General features: G+C 44.3%; 2 protein-coding genes across 5 annotated transcripts in view; one reads left to right on the plus strand and one right to left on the minus strand.

Annotated features, from left to right (window-relative positions):
* Window positions 1-11,452, plus strand: part of MSRA (methionine sulfoxide reductase A) — a 423,943-nt gene extending 412,491 nt beyond the window's left edge. The window contains exon 6 of the mRNA XM_050801120.1: window positions 1-11,452. Within this exon, the coding sequence (XP_050657077.1) occupies window positions 1-105 (105 nt within the window). The 3' untranslated portion in view covers window positions 106-11,452.
* The window catches only part of PRSS51 (serine protease 51), a 25,661-nt gene continuing 14,202 nt past the window's right edge, over window positions 5,919-17,377 (minus strand). For 2 of the 4 annotated variants that reach the window (XM_050801116.1, XM_050801119.1), the window contains 3 exons: window positions 16,611-16,870; window positions 15,501-15,643; window positions 14,976-15,331 (listed from right to left, as the gene is read on the minus strand). In XM_050801116.1, coding sequence (XP_050657073.1) covers window positions 15,032-15,331; window positions 15,501-15,643; window positions 16,611-16,870 — 703 coding nt within the window. In that variant the 3' untranslated portion in view covers window positions 14,976-15,031. Of the gene's footprint in view, window positions 6,006-14,975; window positions 15,332-15,500; window positions 15,644-16,610; window positions 16,871-17,377 lie in introns of those variants that run through there. The other 2 variants (XM_050801117.1, XM_050801118.1) reach the window with 2 other exon arrangements.

Raw genomic sequence — 17,377 nt, forward strand, 5'->3', positions numbered from 1 at the left:
ATTGCTGTTATGAAGAAATTGCTGTGTTCATCAACTTACTTTGAACAAAGCTGTTCTTTACCAAATGCCTGGAAGTCACTGGAAAGTCACACGACCTTGCTTTAAAATGAAGAATTATAATTGTCTTTCTGAAGATGAGGGAGCTGCGCGAAGGATGTCAGGTACAACAGCGGTACGGTTTGGATCTTAAATTTCTGAAGCCACATAGATCTTCATTCAAACTCCAGTGTGAATATTCAGTTGAATTAATCTGAACAGTTTCTTAAGCAGTTTAAGGCTCAGTTTTTACAGTGATGGTAAAAGTTACATCTCTCCTGCAGGACAGCTCTGTGAATGGAAGGAAACAGCTAAATCCAGGTCTTTATACATGGCAAGCATTGACTCAGTGGTAACTCCTGCTATTTTTGTGGTTTTTAGACCAGGCAGATCTAGGCATGACTACAGTAGGTTTTTCCTGGGACACAGAAGGCGGTTCTAATCTCAGAAGGCGGGATGCCTTTGATAGAATTCTGGGCCTGTAATTCACTTTGCTGGGGTGTCCTCAGCAAGACTTTCAGCTTCTCTGATCCTCATTTTTCTTATCTGAAATAGGCCTGTCTCGCAGAGCTAATTCCTAATACTTCTGTGTATTTGTGGCAGCCGTGTGTATGCTATTGAGAACTGGATGGGAGTGAAAGACAGTGATGAAGATAACAGTCTATGTAGCATCTCCTATTACCCATTCGCTCAGTGCTTCATGTGCATTACCTCACTGAATTCTCACAACAGCCCCAAAAGGTAGGAACTCTTATAATTCCCCTGTTGTAGATGAGGAAATCTGAAAAGGCACAGGCACGGGGGACATCTCTTGCTGAGGTTACACAGGCATTTCAAGTAGGGGAGTCAGGAGGGAGACTGGGTCGTCTGACTTCAGAGCCTGCACTCCTAACCACCGTCCCTCATTGCCTCCCTTTGGTTACAGAGGACCTGTTCTTAAAAGATCTTACAGAGGATCTGGACTGGGCTGAATAGTATCGTCCCAAAATTCATGTCCACCCAGAACGTCAGAATGTGACCTCATTTGGAAATAGAGGCTTGGCAGATATAATTAGTTAAATTAAGATGAGGTCATAGTGGATTGAAATAGACCCTAATCCAGGGACCCAGCAGAAATAATTCCTCCGACTGCCCCAGAACCCATCGGGGGCAGGGGGGTCGGGGCTTCACTCTCCACGCCCGCTAGCTCACAGCCCAGCCTGACTGCCCAGGTCACAATAGGGAATGGGTGGAGCCGCCACAGTCCAGACAAAGCAGCCGGGGTCACCCTGAGCCCTGTGCGGTGTGGAGGTCAGGATGGAGCTGGGGGTGAGAGGCTCGGAGTGGGAGGGGCTCCCCAGCCAGCTGTGCTCCTGTAAGAGGCGGTGTCTCAGCTTCATGAACGTGTCAGGACAAAATAGCTGGACGCACGCTCTAGGGATAACCTTGGGGAATGAGAAAGACTCTGAGGCTGCTGTTCCAAACCACTCAAGTGAAACAGCAGAGAGGGCACAGGCTGTTGGACCTTAGCAGTGTCCCTTAGCTTTGTGCCTCTGATGACTCCCCTGTAAAATGTGGATGATGATAGTGCAGCACCATATGGTTGAGAGGAGTAATGAGCACAGGACATGGCAAATACCACGCCCACGATTTTAATTCTCCCATTTCATCTGTACTAATGTCTTCCTGCAAAGGAAGGCACCTTGACCAACAGTTTCTATGAACAAGACACGTCCAAAGTACAGATCCATGCCTGGATCAGCTGCAGGGTGGCTTTTGGTGGTGCAGTTCTTTCATTTCTTTGTTCATGAAGTCATCCAGAGCTCTTTGGAGCACTTTCTACTTGCTACTTGCTGGGCTTGGAGGACAATGCAAAGATGAACAATAGATGTTCTCTGTCTCTTTGAATCTCATAATCATCTGGGAGAGACACATTGGCAGGGAGACTACCTTAATACAATGGGATAAGAGTGTCATTGGCAGCCAGGTGAGGGGCACGGTGTGTGGTGGGTGGGAGAAGAGGCCATAGGGAAAATTGTCTATAGGAAATAAGGTTTGTCTGGGGTAAGCCAATTCCCAAAGGGAAAGGCTTGGGGGAAGGGCAGGAAGGCATATGTTACAGTTTAAGTGATGGTCCCCCAAATTTCTGTGTTGATGTTCTAACCCCCAGACCTCAGCATGTGACTTTATTTGGAAGCAGGTCCTTGCAGATATAATTGATTGAGAGGGATCATGCTAGAGTAGGACGGGCCCCCAATCCAATATGACTGGTGATCTTATAGAAAGGGGCCATTTGGACACACTCACCCACACAGGGAGAGTCCTATGTGAAGACTGGAGTTGTGCTGCCACAAGCCAAGAGTGTACCAGAAGCCTAGAGGGAGAAGTGGAACAGATCCTTCCTAGCGCCTTCAGAGGGAGCCCGGTCCTGCTAACACTGGGATTTTGGACTTCTGGCCTCCAGAGCTCCTGACAATATTTCTGTTGTTCTAAGCCTCATAGTTGTGGAACTTTGTTACAGCAACCCTGAAACTCAAGCAGCATTCTACCTGGGCAAAAAAATATGTGCAAAGGTACAGAGGTGTACGGGAACTGCAGGAACTTCTGAGTTAAATCAGAATTGTTGTTTTGGTGGTTCAAAAATAGGAGAATATTGACAAATTTGCATGGTTCAAGTTAAGCTATCAAGTTGGAATAATGTACCAGGTTGCGTGGTAGGTGGGGGTGGGGGTCAATTTACTGAATAAAGCTCAAATCTGAATAAGCCATCTTCCCTTCTATGTGGCCAAGAATCGTTCTGATAAGAACTCACCGTGGATGTGACAGGTATATGAAGAATAGCTAGTATTACTAATTAACGGCAAGGAACTATGGTTGTACACATTTTCCAAAATTCTATACATAAGGGAAGTTTGCAAACATTTTCCAAAATTCTATCCATATTCTATGTTAGGGAAAATGACTATGGGACTTTCTTTCTCCAGCTGTTTTGAGGCTTCACATTTTATCTTAAAACCTCTTGGAACTATCCCATCGGAATAACTGAAAGACAGATAAAACATTAGGCCGTTCATTCATTTTATTGTATGTGGAGTTTTGTCAGAACCAGCATTTACTGTATTTCTCATACCTGTAAGCAAAGCATTAGAATTCAGCAACCTAATGCTTTGCTTTTCTCTGCCAAGCGGGGTCCTGAAATGGGAGAGAAAGCGTGTATTTGGGGTCAGTAGAGCAAAACATCTCATCACTGCTCTAAGTGTTTGCAAACTTTTGAGCACTAGAGGGCACATGTATATGAGATGGAACAAGGCATGGATAAAAGAATTCCTGCATTACCTGCCGTCCTGCCCAAAGAAACCACACAAATTCCATGGCAGTCCCAGACTTCAGAAAGGGAGAACACAGCAAGCACCTGCATTATCTTCATTTAGACCCCAAATCATCCAAAAATTGCCTAGCACAGTAGTAGATGAGTTCACATTTGAATCAAAACAGGATTGCATAGAAACATACATCCACATGAAAACCAGTACCCATTGTTCATGGTGGCTTTCTTCTTAATTGCTAAAAACTGGTAACAACCTCAATGTCCATCATCAGGGGAAGGAATGAACAAACTGTGGTGCATCCACACAACAGCAGTGCTACACAGCAGCAAAGAGGAACAGCTGACTGACATGGACAGCAACTCGGATCTCATGAGCATCGCGCCGAGTTGGAGAAGCCAGACGCGAGCCACTGCACACCATGTGATTCCATGGCATTCTGGGAAAGTCAAAACTCCCAGCTTAGAGAACGCATCAGTTGTTGCCAGGGTTTGGGATTCCAGGAAGAGGATGGATTACTAAGGAGCACAGGGGAATGTTTTGGGGTGACGAAAATGTTCTATGTCTCTTTTTTTTTGAAACGGAATTTCGCTCTTGTCACCCAGGCTGGAGTGCAATGGCGTGATCTCGGCTCACTGCAAACTCCACCTCCCAAGTTCAAGCAATTCTCCAGCCTCAGCCTCCTGAATAACTGAGATTACAGGCACATGCCTCCCCGCCCAGCTAATTTTTGTATTTTGAGTAGAGAAGGGGTTTCACCATGTTGGTCAGGCTGGTCTCAAACACCTGACCTCAGGTGATCCGCCCACCTCAGTCTCCCAAAGTGCTGGGATTACAGGCATGAGGCACTGCATCCAGCCAAGCTTCTATGTCTTAACTGTGGTACTGGTCACAGCCATTTACATTCATCAGAATTCACAGAACCATCCATCTTGAAGTGGTGAATTTGCTGAATAGAAATTATACGTCAAAGACCAGACGTTCAGAAATGCCTTTGCGTTTTGTGAGCTTCAACACTCGCCCAGTGGGAACCACAAAAGCATTGCCCAATTTGTTGAAAGCATTGCTGTTGTAACTTCAACACGTGGGGAGAAGTTATGTTTTCATACTGTCTTGGTCTGCTCAGGCCACCGTTACAAAACGCTATAGACTCGGTGGATTGATCAACACACATTTATTTTCCACAGCGGAGGCTGGAAATCCAAGACCCAGGTTCCTGGGGAGGGCTTTCTTCCTAGCCTGCAGGTGACCAGCATCTGCTGTGTCCTCTTGTGACTCTTCCTCAGTTCCTGTGCCAGAGGAGTCAGGGGGGCAAGTGGGCGTCCATCTTATAAGTGTCCTCATAAGGACACCATCCTATTGACCAGGGCCCCACCCCATATCTCAGTTAACCTTAATGACTTCCTTGGCGGCCCCCTCTCCAGTTGCAGCCAGGGTTAGAGCTTCAGCGTGCAAAGTGAAGGGCTACACAAATCTTTGTCCGTAACTAATGCCCAGTGGACAGGACACTTGGGTGCCCTGAGGCTGCAGGAGCTGAGGGTGATCTTGTTCAGGTACTTCTGGTGGTAACTGCTGTGTGGGAAAAAGTCTGTTCCTCCTGGCTGGTGCCAGAAGTAACCAGGCTGAAGCTGTGCTCTGAAAGAACCTGTGCAGGGAGAGAAAGGTCCTGTTTGAGACCGACCTCAAAGCTGTCCCAGGGGAAAGAGCAGGTAAGCCTCACTCCCTGAAAGTTCAGAGGGAGAATGGGCTTCCCTGAGAGGGCTCATCAGGGCCACAGCGGGAGGGAATGAAAGGGGTGGACAGGGTAGGGATGGGGCAGGGATAGGAGGGAGAGCTGCCACTCCACCTGGCACTACCCCCTCTGCCCACCAGTTCACAAATGGGACCCCGGCTCCCTCCCAGGCTGAACAGAGGGTCCCCCTAATTTGCTGTGGCTCTGGAGAGCAGGGGCCCTGCTGGGACATCCTGGCAAGCAGGGGGTCACTCAGGGTCTGTGCTCTGAACTCCAGGCAAGGGAGCCTGGGGAGTCAGGGCAGGACAGGACATGGCCTGAGGGCCTGTGGCTCATCACCACCCTCTGCGTCCTAGTTTACGTTCCGGTGGCATCTGCTGCCAGGGAAAGCCACGCGTCAACACAAGCTGCGGGAGGAGTGGGGAGCTATTTGGGGCAGGAGACAGACTAAGAAATAGACATTGCTCCCCGTGGATTTCAGCCCATTTCTTTTCCTTTTTGGGTTTCAGCTGTGCCCTAATTCTTCCCCTGTACGGGGACAGTTGGATCTTTGCAGGCAATGCAAGAGAAGTGCAACTCCAGATGTAGCGACTCCACTTTGGACAGGGGTGCCAGGTGGGGGCCCCGGACTTGTGTCCAGGAGGGCACTGTCTGTGTGCCACAGTCCACCGGCCTCTTGGAGATGAAATCCCCATGCCAGCCAAGAGGGGCATGCGATGCCAACTTAGAGTTCAGCTTCATTCCACTTCTCCACTGGCCATCACTCCTCACCTTCTCCTGGGCCCTGCCCTGATTTTCCGAATCTCCCTCTAGCCTTCTGCGGTGGAAATGAGGAGGTCGATGGCTCCGAAACCAGCAGGTGTGGGGTGTTAAGGAAGATGGCCCTAAGCATATCAATTAGGAAGGGCTCCAGAAGGAAACACGATTCTACTCTGAAAGTGCAAATGAAGGCATTTTAATGAAGGGACTGAAAGTTGTGGGCATTGTAAAGGGATTCAGCGAAGGAGAACAAGGTGTCCAGAGTTGAACAGCAGCAGTAAGCCATAGGGGAAGATACTGTCATTGGAATCCAGTGAGGACCGCAAGCGTAAAGGAGGGACTACCCCGTGGGAACTGAGTCCAGAATGGACCCAGCCAGTGGCAGAACAATGGCCCAAACAGGAAAGTGATGGGGAAGAAATACCCCAACCATCTCCCTTCCTGCCCTGGTACTTTCTGTTGGTACTTGCTGAGGTCAAGCCAAGTGGCATTTAGGATCCCAGGTAACTCAGTCCCTAGGAGCCAGCCTCCCAGCACCGAGGGAAGTACGGCACATGGATCTGTACTGGGGAAATGGGAGACAAATGGAAAATAATGGCTCAGTATCATCTAGCACATTCTCACAGAGGACAGAGTTGACAGCTATGAGCTATTTTTATTTTAGGGCTGATAAAGACACCACACTACCCATTAGTAAGCCTTATCATGTACAATATACTATGCCCAGGACTTTGTAAGTGTTATCTTGCTTAATCCTCATAGCAACCACATGAGGGAATTACTCTTTTTGTTTTCCACATTTAGCAGGTCAATATGCCAGATATTATATACTGATTTTTAGCACCATCGCTGCCTTTCTAAGTCTCCCAGGTATTGTAGAGGCTGAAAGTCTAAGAGCTATGTTTCTCAGGATCCCAGCAGGCTTCCAATTTAGATTCTCAGCCAAGCTTTAGGAGTCAGGGGAAAGGGAGCAATCATTTTCCCATGGCAGCTGTGTGTAGGCTCGCAGATTTCAGCAGATGGCAGTCATGAGGTTTTGCCATTAACTTTGGGTCTTCTCCTGCAAATCATCCTGATACTGAAGCTAATTGTATCATTTGCAGGGGGTTCCAATGATTCCTGTAGTTTACTGAGCTCTTGAAAAGAAGCAACTGTTTTTCCTGACCTTGACACTCAAGCACTTTTGATGGTTCTAGAAGTACCCATTTTCATGTATTAAATACCTTTCTGTTTGACATACATGAGCGTTTTCTGTTTTCCTGAAAGAATCCTGACTGATACAGTATTTGGTACTGAAAGTGGTTCCAGGAAATACAACTGCAAAGATGGAGGGAAATCTAAGATGTGTTGTTAGGCATGGATTAGCTTGAAGCCAGTAATGACCTCCTGGCTAGTGGAAAATGGGTTTCTGGTAGTCCATGGCATGCAGTGTCTTAAGTTATGACCTGTCGTTCATGGAATCAATTGCCTATTAAAAGAGACCAAGCACCTTTTTGATAGAATACTCTGGTGGAAGAGATAAGTACAAGGGTTAAAGTTACTGAATGGAAAATTTACAGAAAAAATACAGAACAAAATACCCCAACAATCTCAAGGCTTTAAAATTTCACCTCAGAGGCATAACTCAAAAGCATTGCAGAAGCATCAAAGAAGCTTCTACAACTGCCCCTGAAGAAATCTCTTATCATAGCAGAAACTGAACCCAGGGTTGTTCCTGCAGGTGGCAGAATTACAACCTAACTTGAATTCACAGCCTCTTTAGGAGCTTATGTGAAAGGTGATTAATTGGGAAGCACTGTGACCAGGAGTATTGCATTGGGAAACTTGGGTATATTAAGATGAATCAACGTACTTCACAACCTTAAAGTCCACTGAGCTTCCCTTCCTTTCCTTTCTGGGACCCTAGTCCTTTCTTGCTTGAAGACTTTGTAAAGACTTATATAAAGATAGTACTTTCCCAGGGAATGCTGATTCTCCCATAGCCCACTACCCCCAATCACCTCTCACAGCAGTCAGTAGAGCCATCCCAGTAGAATTCATATAAATCAGTTCAAATCTGGCCCAGGAGAAGATAGAAAACACATTAAAAGAACTGCAACATTCCCCTAATATATACTTGTAGAAACCTGAGGATTATGTGCAAGAATGGATTCTAAGGGACTTAGAATTTGATTTGACTGGGCCAAATTTATCAGTCTAGGTGCACTTACGAGAAATTCTGAATTCATAGCACCATAGTTTATAATAACAAAAAATTAGAAACACATAATTGCTAAATTCATAAATAGAAAACAAACCAATCTAAGTGCTCATTATCAGAGACCTGAATACATTTTGGTATAGCCAAACAACAGAATGTCATTAGAGCAGCTGGAAGTGGCTCTATTTGATTGAAGGACTAAAACCTTGGACCAAAAAAAATGGCCTATGTTAAACAGAATTGCTTTCCAGAATATAAAAGAAGGAATCCAAAATCTCAGATAAGAATGCCAGAATGGATTTATTAATTGTGACCTGCTCCCCCATCCTTTAACTCTAGTTTATGAGATCCCTGAGGATGCTTTGTTATATTAGGCATTGAAAAATACATTTCCAAGGTGGGCACCAGCATCCTTGGAAGGCCCTGCTGTGGCCATCGTCTGTAGGCTGGGGGTGATGTAGCACGTACCCATCTGGTGGAAAATTGATTACAGTTGACCCTTTCCCTCATGGAGTAGTCAGCAATTTTTCATCACAGTAGTAGACATTTATTTATTCTGTCTATGGATGTGTCTCCCAGGCCCAAAAGGCCTTTGCTGCCTCGTCACACAAAACTTACTAAATGCCTGGTTATTCATCACTATGGTTTTGCATTTGGCATTACTTCTTACAAACTGATTAAAATGCAACAGAACTGAAGCAATGCACTTGGTGCCCATGGGATTCACGGATCTTCCCATAGGTCCCACCACCCAGAAGCAGCATGCCTGATAGAACAGTGGAATGGCCCCATGAAGGTCGTGCAACTGAGCCTGTTGAGATCTCATGACATGTGAGGCTGGAGTGCTCTTTTACAAAGTACCGTGTCTATTATGAAGCACATTCAATAGGAGCTGATCCTTGTGTGGCCAGAAAACTTGGGTTTGGGAACCAAGGGAAAAGAATGGGACTGGCTTCATTTACTGTTGCACTTAACGATCCACACCCAATAACGTTTTGCTTTTTACCACCGCAACTTTGAGCTCTGGAGATTTAGAGATGTTAGTTCCCAAGGGAAGAATGCCTCTACCAGGGAATATGATGGGTTTATTGCATGGAGAGTTGAGACTGCCACCTGGACATTTGGAGTTCATTATACCACTAAGCCAATAGGCAAAGGAGGAGGTTAGTGTACTGGCTGAGAAGACTGACCCCAAATAGCAAAGAACAGAGATTTGCTACACACATGGGGACAAGGGGGAATATGTCTGAAATCCATTACATCCTTTGAAGATGCTCTTTCTATTTCATTGTCCAAAGGGAGAAATCAGTGGGAAACCATAGCAACCCCATCCAGGAAAAATCATTGAGAGTTCAGAAATGAATGCGTGGTCACCCCAACAAATAAAGAACCACAATCAGCTGAGGTTCAAATTGGAAGAAGGCCAGCTGTGGTCTCAGGATCAGTTGCAGACTTGAGAACAACTGCAGCTGCCTGGATTTTCATGTTTGTTTTATGTATTTGTATATACCAATTTCCCCTTTTACCTCCTTTTCCCTAAGTGTTCACATTGGTTACATTTATTACTGATCTTTAGGATATGAGATTGTGGTGGCCATGGAGGTGTACCACCCAGATCTACTTCAAAAGAACCTGCTGTGGGAAGCATAGTTGATGATGGCCTTCAACTACTGCTCCTCCAGATCCATCATAGCTGTCGGACCAACATTGCACTTCTACGGAGTACACCCAGCCAGTGGCTGAGAGTGGCAGGGGCCAATTTTTCTTGGGCCATTACTGCTCTCAACCTGGTACCCTTTGCTCATGAACTCTCATCAACCTGGTCCAGACTTTCTCAGACCTGCAATGGGGTCTGAAGATGCTCTGCCTCCTCCTGTTCCCAAGATCCTTTATTGTTGCCAGGCATTTCCACCAATAAATCTCTTTCACATATAATTCAGTCTTGGCATTGGCTCTTGGAGGACCCAAACTGACAGGGATGTGAAGCTGAGATTGTGATTAAACAATCTCACTCAAAGATGGATATGATGATTTTATGAGACTTTTCAGAGAGGATCAGAGTGTTCTGTTTGTGTAGAGAATAGTCGTGTTGTGTCAGGAGCATGCTGTTGTTACTATTCTTGTTTTCTAGGAATTTTAATAAAGAAGGTTGTGTGCATACGCTGAGCAGCCAAAGTGGTAGGCTTGCTAGATCGTGTCTCAGTAAGCACTCAAAATCCAGTTCCCCTCTCCTCATTCCATTTGTTCTGTGTCATGTTGCAACTGCCTTACTCTAGAATTCTGGATGTGATTTTTGGGTCCAATGAGATGCACTTACTAATATCTGCAATGCACAATGCAGGCAGTAGCAGCGCCAGCTAAAGCTGAGCTCTGGTAGAGATGGATTGGATTTTTACAGTGACCTAACTCTTCAGTGTGATATTTCCTCCTGGTCATCAGCTACAGGCTCTGAGACAGCCTGGGGGAGAGACAGTAGCCATGTTTCCCACTACCTCCCAACCACTGGCTGGCACACCAGTCTCCTGGCCTTAGGTCACAGCCACAATGACGTGACCTTATAAAATCCCTGGCAAGCTGGAGGAGCAGCCCTGCAACCAAGCCTGCTCGTAAGATAAGGGTTTCTGTTTACTAACCTAGAGCTGCTCTATTCTTTCATCCTTGTTCCCCTTTCAACTGTCTCTTGCAAGTACTAGTTTTGCCATTAAAAATGCATTTTGTTTTGCAAAATGAGAAGAGCTTATAAATACTTCAAATTTTCTCTCTCTGTTTCACTCCTTTCCGTTTCTTTCTAAAATTACGGTAAAATATTAAATATACAAAATGATATAAACAATAATACCATAAAATAAAACACTACAGAGTTGAAGCTCTCTGATGATCTCTCCATTTCTTCTAGCCATAACGAATATCCTGAACTTTGCATTTCTTTTCCCTTTGCAGTTGCCTACTTTTTCTACATCTGAATATATCCTTACACATTTTTAAAATTTATAAAAATATCACACTGAATACATTTTTCTGTAACTTGCCTTTGTGCTGCATTGTGAGATTAAGCTACGTTGATTTGTTTAACTCCAGCTGATGTACGTAATCACCTTCTAATGACATTCTGTTGTTTGACTATACCAAACTTTATTCAGGTCTCTGATAATGAGCATTTAGATTGGTCTGTTTTCTATTTATGAATTTAGCAAGTATGTGTTTCTAATTTTTTGTTATTACAAACTAGGGTGCTATGAATATTCCTATATATGCCACCTTCAAATTTTTAAAATTTTAAGTGTTTTAAAATACAGTCATGTCAGGATACATTCTAAGAAATGTATCACTAGGAATTTCATTGCTAGGCACACATCAATGTATGCAAACCTAGATGGAACAGCCTACTACACACCTAGGACATATGGTGTAGTGTCTTGCTCTGACCACCATCATATATGTAGTTCATCATTGACCGAAATGGTGTTCTGTGGCACCTCTGTATTAATTTTTTTAGTGGAAAACCATGTTTTAAAATATGTTTTACATGAATGATAGTTTTTAGTGTCAACAATTTGTCGCAGTTATTTTTTCTCAGCACATTGGTAGTACTATTCCATCTTTTAGCTTCCCTTGCTGCTGTTGAGAAGTCTGTTGATTTGATGCTCCTCTGTAAGTAATCCCTTTTTTCCTCACATGTGCTGATTTTGAGATTTTCTCTGCCTTTATTGTTCTGCCATTTCACTAAAATGTGTTTAGAGATACATAAATTTTGCTTGGACTCTGTTGTGCTTCCAGAATTGGAAGATCAATGTCTTTCATTAATTATGGAACATTCTTGGTCACGGACTCATTGAATGTTTCCTTTATCTCCGTTATTTCTATTCTTTGCTTCTGAAACTTCGGTAGTCATATGTTAGTCCTTTTAACTTCATCTGCCTTGTTTCAATACTTCTCTCTCATGTTTTCCCATATTGCCTTTTAGCATCCTGAGTAACGTTCAGATCCATCTACTAGTTTACTGATTATATTTTTATTTCCATAAATTCCAATGGATTCTTTTTCAATTCTGCCTGGCCATTTTTTTGATGGTATTTTGTTTTCAGTCTCATTTTAAGTTTCTTCCTTTTAAAAAATATTTTATACATAATTATTTATATTTACTGTCTAATACTTTAAATATCTGAACTCTAGGTGTGTAATCTTCTTTCCTGCTCTTTTTCATGGTGGTTTGTTTTCTGTTTATGAATTTAGCAATTGTGTGTTTTGTACTCATATTTGGCTGAACTTAATTCATGGGAATCTGTGGGAGACTGTAAAAATATCAGTGGTTGCCAGGGTATAGATGAACAAGTGAAGCACTGAGGATTTTTAGGCAGGGAAGCCACTCTGTGTGATTACTGCAATGGTGGCCACATGTCATTATACACTCATCAAAACCCATAGCATGTGCAATGCAAACAGTGAATCCTAATGTAAACTCTAGATTCTAGTTAGTCATAATGCATCAATATTGGCTCATTAATTGTAATGTGCCACACTAATGCAAGATATTAAAATAGGAGAAATTGGGATCTGGGGCCTCTGAGAATCCATTGTATAATACTTTCTGCTCAAATTTTTTTTATAAACCTGTAACTGTCAAAAGCCTGTTCATTTTTTAAAATGTAGAGATAAAAAAGCTAAAATAAAAACAATTAATCTTTGTGACTTTGACTTAAACAGGGAACCCTATCTGAGGGTCATGAGAGAAAAGAACCAAGTGTCTCCTTTCGTGAACTGAAGCGCATCAAGAAGAGTGGCGTTTTAGTGGCATAGGGAATTCACTTTCTTTTGCCATCTAATGTTGGGTGTGTGTTGTGTTCTATTAAACTTCAAAGAGGGATGTGCTGCATTTCCTGTTGTTCCCAGTAGCCTGAGAGATGGGACTATGACACTGTGATGGTTAATTTAATGTGTCCAACTTGGCCAGGCTCTGGTGCTCAGTTGTTTGGTTGAACAGCAGTCTAGATGTTGCTCTGAAGGCTATTTTTAGACCTGATTAACATTTGAATCAGTAGACCATGAGGAAAGCAGATTGCCCTCCATATGTGAGTTGGCCTCATCCAATCAGATGAAGGTCTTAGGAGAAAGGATTTAAGTCCCCCAAATAAGAAATTTTGCCCCCAGATGGCCTTCGGACTTGATACTACAACATCAACTCTTCCCTGGGTCTCCAGTTTACCTGCCTTCCCCACAGATTTTAAACTTGATAATCACATGGGCCAGTTCTTTAAAATAAACCCCTCTCTCTTTACATATATGTAATGAAAGGAAACTATCCATAAATAAATGATATGTATTTAGAAGTAAAACAATATGTATTTTTATATACTTATGTGTATATAAAATTATGTATGTATATAGACACGTGCATACATACATAGGTATGTATACAGATACATGTACATACATAAGTATATGTATACATATATGTATACATGTTCAGTTGGCCCTCCATATCCATGGGTTCTGCATCTGTGGATTCAACCAACCTCAGATCAAAAATATTTGGAAAAAATAGGGATGGTTGTATCTGTACTGAACATGCACAAACTTTTTAAAAATTATTATCCTTAAACAATACAGTATAACAACTATTTACATAGCATTGACATTGTATTAGGTACTATAAGTAATCTAGAGAAGATTTAAAATATGTAGAAGGATTGCATAGGTTACATACAAATACTGTTTTATATGAGGAACTTGAGCATCCGTGGATTTTCGTATCCAAGAAGGGTCCGGAACCAATTTCCCACAGATACCGAGGAACAACTGCATTTATATAATGGAACTAATTACTAATTGCGAGGGACCCTATGAGAAGAGGCACAAATTTGGCTGTAACATATACATTAGACGTCATGAAGCACCCATACCATCTACATTCCTGTATCTTTCCAGTGCCTGTTTCACAAAGTATCTGAATGCATGAATGAATGAGCAGATGAATGTCTTTCTCTTTTATGGGGCCACATATGATTGTTTCCTTTGTAGCTATGCCAGGTGGACATAACCAAGAAAGGACCCCTCAGAAAACTACCACTAGCCCCTGACTCTCCTTCATGGCACCAATCTTTAAATACACGTGGTCTCTTAGTTTTCTAAAAACAAATTCTTATCGTTTGTATTTCAGTCTGGCCACACAAGCTATTTTGTTTCCACTCAGTGAAAAGATGTGCTTGCTTTCTCGTCCTGGAATGGTTATCCTTTCTTACTGGATGGATGAAGACTCTGGCGACTGGCAGTGGGCTTCACTCAGTGACCCACATATGTGGAGAGGGCAGATGTTGCCACTTCCTCTCATCCACCCCATTATCCTAACTTTTTATTTGGATAAATAAGGAGAAAGAAATAATGGTGTGGTCTGTAAGTAGCAAGCCATCATCTCCCTATGTTCAAGTCCAAACCAGATGAAAGACCCCTGATCCTAACTCTACCAGAGACTTTCTTTCATGGATGGCCCAGGAGACGAAAGCATTTGCACCTCAGATGGGGGTTCCCTGTGTGTGCGTCCGTATCATGCACAGAACTGATGGAATTAGAGTGGGGCAATGACGAGGTAATATTGTGTTCCACGAGATAAATAAGTTATTAAGCATTACAGAATGTTGGTTTGATGAAAGACCTTACAGTTCATCTAATGGAATCTCTTTTTCATGGATAAGGAAACTGAGGTTAAGAAACATAAGTGATTTCCCAAGGTTGAGTTTCCAACCCTTTCCTGAAACTGTCCTTCTTTGTTGGAGGTTACTGTTTTCCTCCGGGATTCCCAATGCACTGCGCGTGCCTCTTTTTAGCATTGTGTTTAACATTCCTTCATTAGACTGTGAGATTTGGAAGAATTGAGTCCATGTCTAACTTCTGGGAGTCGGTGTAGATGCTACCCCATAGCAGATGCTCCACAGATGCTTGTGTGAGAATGGAAAGGAAGAGAGGAGAGAGAAGAAAAAGAAGGAAAAAGGGTGGGTCCAAAGCTTAGCAATTAGGTTTATCACCGGTAAACATGGTGGCCAGCAGCATTTGAGACCCCAGTCCTAGCAAGAAAAGGTACTGAGGAACACACACCAGCGAGCTTCTCGTGGATCCTGAGATTATGGTGTAGGCTTTCCCCTCCTTTTCTGTCTCCTCCTGGATCCATGGAATAAATTGAGCCACAGACACAAACATACCAGGTCTCCCCCTGGAGCCAGACCTTATGCCCCAACTGAAGACACCCACTTGGAAGAGTCTCTGGGTTCCATAAATAGCACAAACCAGAGGTGCCCCACTGTCTCCCTGGGAATGAGAAAAGGAAGAACAGTCTGCTATCAATGGTACCTCCAGAAAGAACATGGAGGGGAAAACAGGAGGGTCCTAGTGGTGTAGGCTAGCCTCCGCCCTGTTTGGGAACCTAGAAAGTGATGGGGTACCTGGAGGGAGAAGGGGGCTGGGCAGGGGTGAGTACCTTGCAGATACCATTGGTGCCTGGTTCCTTCCAAGCACAAATCATGTTCCTGGAGAGCTGGTTTACCCTCTTGGCACATTCTTTCTGGCTAATCTGCACCACTCTCAGCTTTTCCAGGTGCATGTTTAGGTCATCATATTGGTCTGACAAAGGGAGAAAGCCGGTGTGAGAGTGAGCACTGCATCAGCTGCCAACAGTGACCAGCCCACACGTGATCAGCATGGAAGCCTGGGAGGCCACCAGCATCCAGCAGATCACAAATTCACAGGGCGTGGAGGCCTGGGATGACTTCAGTCTCCTCTCCAACAGTCCCAACAAGAAGTTCCTCCAGTAAATGTGTGCTTCCCGTGGGAAGTTCACTCTCTCCAGAAGCAGCCCACAAAAGCCCCAGCCTCAGCCCCTGCCAGGGGAACTTGGAATGAAGGTCCTCCCTGGCCCCACCATCCCTTCACAGCCAGGCTTTGTCCTGAGGATCAGAGCAGCCCAACTTCTGAATTGGTGTTGGCCAGTGTCTTCACCAAGCCAAATGGAGAAACCAAGAAGAAGACATGCCTGGTCATACCACTTCGTAGGAAGGAACTGACCACAATGCCAGGGGAACTCTTGGCCTTCTCCCCACCACACTCCCACCCTCCCAGAGATCTTCCCTGGCCAGGCAGCCTGGTGCCCTGCAGGGAAAGGGGTGGAATCATCGTAATGGAGCTTGGTTGGAGAATCAGTGGCTCAGAGCTATCTCGGGATGGTGTTTTACATGGGGTGGCCAACAGATGGGGAGATGGCCATTGTGAAACAGCCACAAGTGGGATGATCCAAACTGGCTTATCATGCTTTTGACTCCACAAAAATTATCATCGGTCTCATATTTTGAGATTCTTCTATGTCCTAGGCTTTTACTGGGTACCTCATTTAATTTAATCCCCATAACTTATTTGAGGAGGCGTTCCTGGTGTTCTGTAGATGAGAAAACTAAAGGTGAGGAAGGTGAAGGAGCTCAAGAGAGACAAAGCCACAATTCAGACCCAAGCATTCCCACACCCAAAGCCTCATGCTCTCTAGCCCAGGGCACCCTACATTTGGGCTTTCTGTGGGTTCTGAAAAGAGGGCACGTACCATACCCATTTGTCATTACCCACTCTGCCATCCAACACCGGTCCCAGGTCCTCTCCTCCTCCTGCAGGCAGACAGGCATTTTGAAATTGCTGAATTGCACTGGTGTGGCAAGTAGAAGCAGAGAGAGGTCACTGTCGAGCTGGGGCGGTTTGTAATCTTTGTGTATAATGACCTTCTGCACTTGCTTTCTCTCTGAGTGGATGTTGCTGAATGTTCTCGTTCCCATTACCACAGTGACATTTACCACGGCCATGTCTAATCTAAAGAATGAATATAAAAGCACCAGTGCTAACAAGGGTGATAGTGCAATTCACATTCATAGACACGTTTGTAAACAGTGAGTTGACAACTAAGGAGAAGTCCAGTGCAGTGGGTGAGCTACCGTGGTCTGGAGCATGGCTAGGATTAGATAGGTAGGAACCAGGAGCCCAAACTCTGACAAATCTCTGAACCGGTGGGTTGACAGTCCAGGGAAACTCTCCTGACCGAAAGAAGAGGAATGAATCCCTCTGAGAGATGAGATTGTAAGCTCCTTGATGACAGGGACCTAGGCAGTCTTGTCAACTCCTATGTCCCCAGCTCTCGGAACAGCACATAGTAGGTGCTCAATGGGAAGGTATTCAATAAATGACTCCAGTGTGTTGTCTTCATACACAGAAGACAGACAGGAGAGAGTGTACTGATGTACTGGGTGCATAGCTCTGACTAGCAGCCCGCATTTGGATACGGTTGGCTAAATAAAGAGGAGAGAGTGGGTGTACAGCAGA

Source organism: Macaca thibetana, chromosome 8 (genome assembly GCF_024542745.1).
Source record: "Macaca thibetana thibetana isolate TM-01 chromosome 8, ASM2454274v1, whole genome shotgun sequence".
In the NCBI taxonomy this organism is placed as follows: Eukaryota; Metazoa; Chordata; class Mammalia; order Primates; family Cercopithecidae; genus Macaca; species Macaca thibetana.